Source organism: Trichomycterus rosablanca, chromosome 12 (genome assembly GCF_030014385.1).
Source record: "Trichomycterus rosablanca isolate fTriRos1 chromosome 12, fTriRos1.hap1, whole genome shotgun sequence".
NCBI lineage: Eukaryota > Metazoa > Chordata > Actinopteri > Siluriformes > Trichomycteridae > Trichomycterus > Trichomycterus rosablanca.
The window spans coordinates 3,622,465-3,630,655 of NC_085999.1; the positions used below are offsets into that span (position 1 = coordinate 3,622,465).

The following is an 8,191-nucleotide window of genomic DNA, read 5'->3' on the forward strand; positions in this document are numbered from 1 at the left end:
TGTGCTGGTTTAATTCCAGACATTTTCTAGGTCTATTTACACATTGCTTCTGGGTGAAAGACAGGAACACACTTCATACAGGACACCCAAACATCACAGAAGCAAGGATTCCTCAGATTCCCAGGACCCATGATACTGTAAAACATCTATTCTACCAGCTGTGCTACCATGCTGTCTTGTTTACGAATTTGAATATATGGAAATAAATGTAAATGTCTGTTCCAAATGGAATGTTTCTTTGTTGTATATATGAGTTGTGTTAGCAATAAACCCCATAGCATAAATTTCCTCACAATTTATTTTTAAAAACCACAGCAAATTCTGCGTTTACAAAAACATCATGCTGTTTTAAGAAAAGACAACGTCTAATTTGGCAAGCCCAGATGAGTGCAGATATTTCTATGTAATTTGGAGGATCGTTTGCAATTTAGTATTCTTCTCCTTCTTCTTCCTCATCTCCAACGCTGTCAGTGCCCACTTCTTCATAATCTTTCTCCAGAGCTGCCATGTCCTCTCTGGCCTCTGAGAATTCTCCCTCCTCCATGCCCTCGCCCACATACCAGTGCACAAAAGCTCTCTTGGCATACATCAGGTCAAACTTGTGGTCTAGGCGGGCCCAGGCCTCAGCGATGGCTGTGGTATTACTCAGCATGCACACAGCTCTCTGAACTTTGGCCAGATCCCCTCCTGGAACCACGGTAGGTGGCTGGTAGTTGATACCCACCTTGAAACCAGTAGGACACCAGTCCACAAACTGGATGGTTCTCTTGGTCTTTATTGCGGCGATTGCAGAGTTGACGTCTTTGGGCACCACATCTCCACGATAAAGCAGGCAGCAGGCCATGTATTTACCATGACGTGGGTCACACTTCACCATCTGATTAGATGGCTCAAAGCAGGCATTGGTGATGTCAGCCACAGACAGTTGTTCATGGTAGGCCTTCTCAGCAGAGATCACAGGAGCATAGGTGGCCAGAGGGAAGTGGATGCGAGGGTAGGGGACCAGATTGGTTTGAAACTCGGTCAGATCCACATTCAGAGCTCCATCAAATCTGAGAGAGGCAGTAATGGAGGAGACAATTTGGCCAATGAGCCTGTTAAGGTTGGTGTAAGAGGGACGCTCAATGTCCAGATTTTTACGGCAGATATCATAGATGGCTTCGTTGTCCACCATGAAGGCGCAGTCGGAGTGCTCCAGGGTGGTGTGGGTGGTCAGGATGGAGTTGTAGGGCTCTACAACTGCTGTGGAAACCTGAGGTGCTGGGTAGATGGCAAATTCAAGCTTTGATTTCTTCCCGTAGTCAACAGAGAGGCGCTCCATCAACAGCGAGGTAAAGCCTGAACCAGTACCTCCACCAAAGCTGTGAAAAATGAGGAATCCCTGAAGGCCAGTGCACTGGTCAGCCTAGAGACAAGAATGTTTAAAGGTTATTGTGTACATTCCATTTTACAGAAATAATATTCAATAGTATTATAAAGAGGTTTTCTCCTTGATCACACTTTTTATTCATGACTGTATCCCTTTCATACACAGTTTGTTTTTTGAAGCAGATTACAACGTCTTTAGATAAATAGTACTTTAATTACTGACCATATAGAAAGGCTAGCCGAAATGTTTGCATTTTAAGCAGTACAGATGGGGGTGGAGTAAAGTGCTTCTGAATTTTGCATGTGACATACAGAAAGATGTAAACTAGCCAGAACGGGCGTGTTTTAGATGTTGTTTTCTCTGGCATGCAGTACACTTGCTTGGATCACTCTCCTTTAACAATTTAGGTTCACTGTGTTCAACTGATATTTACATTTGTAATATTAACAACAATAAAATTTGGACCAGTGCACCTTGACTGCACAATTAGTTTAAGAAATTGACAGGGTACCGTACCATTGTAAAATCAAGATGATTTTTGAAAGCAACTAATGGTCCACAGAAGTCAGTAATGCCATTTCATTAGCCCCTACGTTTGTATTTCACCACTTAAGCCCTATAGGAATCTTGGGAATGCCATTATTAATTATAAAAATGATTCATAAATAGTGATTAATAAAAAATTTAAAAAAACTAACCAGTTTACGGGTCCTGTCCAACACGAGGTCGATGATCTCCTTTCCAATAGTATAGTGTCCACGAGCATAGTTATTGGCAGCATCCTCTTTGCCAGTGATGAGTTGCTCGGGATGGAAGAGCTGGCGATATGTGCCTGTACGCACCTCATCTGTTTAGAAAATAACCTCTTTAGACATTCTGGACCAAGTTTAGCCTCAACAATATTATACATTCAAAACTGCAGATTATTAAGTCAAGAGGGCTCTTCATAGTCAAAGCAGCGTTGTCTTACCAATCACAGTGGGTTCCAGGTCCACGAAGATGGCACGCGGGACGTGTTTGCCTGCCCCTGTCTCGCTGAAGAACGTGTTAAAGGAATCGTCTCCTCCTCCAAAGGTCTTGTCACTGGGCATCTGTCCGTCCGGTTGGATCCCGTGTTCCAGACAGTAAAGCTCCCAACATGCATTACCCATCTGGCAGCCAGCTTGGCCGACATGCATAGAGATACACTCACGCTAGGAGAATAGATAATAGATTTTTTATTCAGGATGAAATGCATGTAGATATGAGGTAAATACTAAACAGTGTGGTGTAGTCTTACTTTATAAGAATACAGTTTGGTCTAGTATCAGACACTGCAGCTTTTGTTAAGTTTTTACTAACATATGCAAGTGTTTGTTAAACGTGGGCTTCAGTATTTTTCATCTCAAATTAGGGCCTGATTCTGATAATGGCAGGAAAGTTTTAGAATGGCAGGAAACCCCTCGCCCACCTTCCCTCATAGATTTAGCCCCCCTCGCAATGTTCGATTCATGGCTTCGGCCTTGCTTGTGCAAATTCATACTTCTTTTCATGTCTCATTTATTGTTCAGTCCATAGTGAGATTATTATACTGTAGTTAATAAAATAAACCACAAAAGACAAATAACGGTAAAGTAAAGGGAAAAAATAGATGCGCACTTAAAAAAGTAGAATTAAACAAAAGCTACACCCAAAAACAGCATTTAAGCATTGCATTCCAGAATTAAATCATATCAGATAGTGTACCTGCCCAAACATGATGTTAATTCTGAATGTTACAAAATACTGTACCTATAAAAAGGTTGGGCTGTTTTGTAATTGTTATGTAATTAAACCACTAAAAAATTAATTAATTCATTTTCTTACATACTTATCCAATTAGGGTCGCGGGATGGAGGGCGGGGTAGCGCAAGGCACGCAGTAACACCCTGGATGGGACGCCAGTCCATTGCAGGGCAGACACACACACACACACACACACTTATAGGGCAATTCAGTGTCTCCAGTTAACCTGACTGGATGTTTTTGGACTGTGGGAGGAAACCGGAGCTCCCGGAGGAAACCCACGCGGACACGGGGAGAACATGCAAACTTCACAAAGAAAGGACCTGGACCGCCCCGCCTGTGGATCAAACCCAGGACCTTCTTGCTGTGAGGCAACAGTGCCGCCACCACTAAAATATTATAAATGGTAAACAGTAAAATATTATTTGAGATGTAATCATGTGTATTCTCATTCATAAGTTTTTAACACATTTAAAAATTACTGCACAATTATTGTTTTATTCATTTTATTTATTTATTTATTTTATTAAGTTATGTTAATATTAGCTTAGGTTAATTTTCCTTTATGATTTATCAGTCCCTCTCAGCCAGCGAGGGGGTTGTGCATGAGTCACGAGCACCAGAGCACATGGAAATACAGACGACAATGCAAAAGAGGTGGGGGGGAGTGAAGTTGGGCTGGTTGTATTTACATTTTACATTTTTGGCATTTAGCAGACGCCTTTTATCCAAAGCGACTTACATTACAGTTACAGTATACAGTCTGAGCAATTGAGGGTTAAGGGCCTTGCTCAAGGGCCCAACAGTGGCAACCTGGCAGTGGTGAGGCTTGAACCAACGACCTTCTAATTACTGGTCCAGTACCTTAACCACTAGGCTACGACTTGCCCTACATTTGAATTTGTTTTTGAACTTTTGTGACATTGGGGGGGTGAGCACCTAATATGTATATGTATACAGTGTATCACAAAAGTGAGTACACCCCTCACATTTCTGCAAATATTTCATTATATCTTTTCATGGGACAACACTATAGACATGAAACTTGGATATAACTTAGAGTAGTCAGTGTACAGCTTGTATAGCAGTGTAGATTTACTGTCTTCTGAAAATAACTCAACACACAGCCATTAATGTCTAAATAGCTGGCAACATAAGTGAGTACACCCCACAGTGAACATGTCCAAATTGTGCCCAAATGTGTCGTTGTCCCTCCCTGGTGTCATGTGTCAAGGTCCCAGGTGTAAATGGGGAGCAGGGCTGTTAAATTTGGTGTTTTGGGTACAATTCTCTCATACTGGCCACTGGATATTCAACATGGCACCTCATGGCAAAGAACTCTCTGAGGATGTGAGAAATAGAATTGTTGCTCTCCACAAAGATGGCCTGGGCTATAAGAAGATTGCTAACACCCTGAAACTGAGCTACAGCATGGTGGCCAAGGTCATACAGCGGTTTTCCAGGACAGGTTCCACTTGGAACAGGCTTCGCCAGAGTCGACCAAAGAAGTTGAGTCCACGTGTTCGGCGTCATATCCAGAGGTTGGCTTTAAAAAATAGACACATGAGTGCTGCCAGCATTGCTGCAGAGGTTGAAGACGTGGGAGGTCAGCCTGTCAGTGCTCAGACCATACGCCGCACACTGCATCAACTCGGTCTGCATGGTCGTCATCCCAGAAGGAAGCTGACGCACAAGAAAGCCCGCAAACAGTTTGCTGAAGACAAGCAGTCCAAGAACATGTATTACTGGAATGCCCTGTGGTCTGACGAGACCAAGATAAACTTGTTTGGCTCAGATGGTGTCCAGCATGTGTGGCGGCGCCCTGATGAGAAGTACCAAGACAACTGTATCTTGCCTACAGTCAAGCATGGTGGTGGTAGCATCATGGTCTTGGGCTGCATGAGTGTTGCTGGCACTGGGGAGCTGCAGTTCATTGAGGGAAACATGATTTCCAACATGTACTGTGACATTCTGAAACAGAGCATGATCCCCTCCCTTCGAAAACTGGGCCTCATGGCAGTTTTCCAACAGGATAACGACCCCAAACACAACCTCCAAGATGACAACTGCCTTGCTGAGGAAGCTGAAGGTAAAGGTGATGGACTAAACCCAATTGAGCACCTGTGGCGCATCCTCAAGTGGAAGGTGGAGGAGTTCAAGGTGTCTAACATCCACCAGCTCCGTGATGTCATCATGGAGGAGTGGAAGAGGATTCCAGTAGCAACCTGTGCAGCTCTGGTGAATTCCATGCCCAGGACGGTTAAGGCAGTGCTGGATAATAATGGTGGTCACACAAAATATTGACACTTTGGGCACAATTTGGACATATTCACTGTGGGGTGTACTCACTTATGTTGCCAGCTATTTAGACATTAATGGCTGTGTGTTGAGTTATTTTCAGAAGACAGTAAATCTACACTGCTATACAAGTTGTACACTGACTACTCTAAGTTATATCCAAGTTTCATTTCTATAGTGTTGTCCCATGAAAAGATATAATAAAATATTTGCAGAAATGTGAGGGGTGTACTCACTTTTGTGATACACTGTATATATATGTATGGCCAGTGATAGCTCAGTGGTTAAGGTACTGGACTAGTAAACAGAAGGTTGCCGGTTCAAGCCCCGCCACCACCAAGTTGCCACTGTTGGGTCCTTGAGCAAGGCCCTTAACCCTCGATTGCTCATCGTGTTCTGCTCATTGTGTAAGTCGCTTTGGATAAAAGTGTCTGCTAAATGTATATTTTCCAGTGTTTAAAATTAGGGGAACATAACTGTGTTTATATTGTAGAACAGATATTAAGCTTTAGACTGTTAGACACAGGGTTCCCGATTGTGCATAAGTATCTTAATTGTCACATAAGTTTTATTGCAAACACAGGGGAAAACCTATATGAAAAATGACTGGGCTCGTCCGAGGGTGGGAGGGCTGTGGAGGTTTTCCTTATAATTGCTTTAATTACGACCTCTGCTGGCTGATAGATGGTGCCTGCACAGAGACGGGGGATAATGGAGATCCGTGTGTGACTCTCCGTGCGCAATACGGATCTCCATATGTGCAGGTGAAAGGAAACACTCAGTGTCAGAGGGGGTGTGTGTTAGTCACAGCCCTCCTCGATCAGGGCAGCAGCATTAGAGGAAGCGGAATATGACTCGATTGGGAGGCAAACTGGGAAAATGCATAAAACAGAAGTCTTATGGCAAACACTGGGTTCAATGTTAATGACTTTTACTTATGATAGAATACAATTCTTGTGATAAGGAAATCACATTCAAATAGAAAAATGAACAGTACCATATTACTACTCTATTGTGATACACTTTATGTATATATCTGTATATTTTGGCTTGTATGTGTTAGTTTAGTTGTGTTAGACTGAACTGTAAGCACTGTGTTAGACAGGAAATTTGCAGCTTTGAGGCCAGTTCTCTTTCCATCCCTTCCTTAGTCCCACTCAGCTGCATTCAGCTGCCCTTTCCTTATGTACCAATCAGAGATATCCTCACCAAAACACTTAAATCCATTATTTTACCCTGGTTTAGTCTCTCCAGTCTCTATCAATCATGACCTCATGTACTGCTGATTGACTATCTGTATGTCATAAAGATGAATGCAGTCATTCTCTGAAGAATAAAGTCAGACTGAGCAGACAAACAAAGTTCTCTTTGTTGATGGATTAGTATGAAGAATAAAAATACTTTTCATGTGCTTTGAGAATGCAGAAGCACATGAATATGAGTTGCTCATACAGAACCGTGGCTTCTGTGTAAAATCTGCCTCAGTGTCTGGAATTTGGATTTGAAGGCCTAAGCCACATCCTCTTTTTTAAGGGAATGCTTGCAAGCTTCACCGTGACTCTAACACCGTCCAAATTCCTTCAGTAACTAAGCACTATACAGACATATTTTAGCTGGTAATGCTGTATAATTATTAAACATCTAACTGTACATACAAAACTAAATAAATTCTCAAACTTGACTATCACTAAAACTACAAAAAGTTACAGGAAATGTCAAAGGCATGCAGTAGAAATGTAGAGCTCACAAAGTATTCCATAGATTCATTTTTAAAATGCACATTAAAAGTGTTCTACGTCAGCACTCACCATCTTGACAGATTTTCCTTCAGGCCGACTTGAGGGTTCGGAAAAAGAAGGCAGTTGTGGAGGAAGAAAAGTGAGGTGAGGTTTTTATAGTCAGGGAGGAGGGAAGAAGGCAGGAAGCCTATCGCTGCTGCACAGACGTTCTTGCAAAAAAGGCTGTCCTCCGTACAGAGAGAGAGTTCGGCTTTCTTTGGACAGTACAGCACAGGCTAAATCGTTTTTACAGAGTGTGCTCCAGAGTGTGCTTGGTTACCATTTAGAAAGCAGTTTTCAAGTAAATAGTTAGAACGTTTCATTGAATGTGAGGGTGAGGTTTGATGGAAAATGTGGATTTTACACATGAAAAGCAAAAGAATTTTCTTTTTGAAGAGCTTTGGTTAAATCTACTAAAGCTCTCATTCTTATTCTCATCCTGGTCAGGGTTGTGGTGGGTCTGATTTAATGAACGAAGGGCAGGAAACACTGCAAACAGGTCGCAGTCCATCACAGGGCAGACACACACATTCACACACAAACACTCACACTTAGGACAACTTTAGTAGCTCTAGTTGGCCTGACTGCATGTTTTTGGACTTGTAGGAGGAAACCAGAGAACATGCAAACTCCACACAGGAAGGACCTTGGCTGTAAGACGACAGTGCTACCCACTGCACCGTTAAATGGTTGACTAGCTAATTTTGAGATGCCAACACAGAGTCTGAGTATAGTGTCAGACATAATAAGAGGGTTAGTAAGTACATGTTACTAGTAAGCTTAAGTGCTTAGTAATGAGGTGAAGAAGGTTTTTAATTGTGTTTTGGTGACAGTGAGAGACTCAGATGTTCATACAGACAGGGAAAGTTTGTTCCACCACTTGGGCGCTGGTACAGAGAAGAGCCTTGATGCGTGTCTTCCTCGAGTTCTGGGTGGAGGATCAAGGTGAGCGAGACTAGTGGCTCGGAGGTTGTGTGGTACC

At 42.6% G+C, this 8,191-nt stretch overlaps 1 protein-coding gene across 1 annotated transcript; it reads right to left on the bottom strand.

The window, feature by feature from the left end:
* Positions 1-280: 280 nt before the first annotated feature.
* LOC134323883 (tubulin alpha chain) lies at positions 281-7,301 on the bottom strand. The gene is made up of 4 exons (XM_063005442.1): positions 7,240-7,301; positions 2,340-2,562; positions 2,068-2,216; positions 281-1,405 (listed from the first exon to the last, which is right to left on the bottom strand). Exons 1-4 carry the CDS (start codon positions 7,240-7,242, stop codon positions 428-430), a joined length of 1,353 nt encoding a protein of 450 aa, XP_062861512.1. The 5' UTR covers positions 7,243-7,301; the 3' UTR covers positions 281-427.
* Positions 7,302-8,191: the final 890 nt, after the last annotated feature.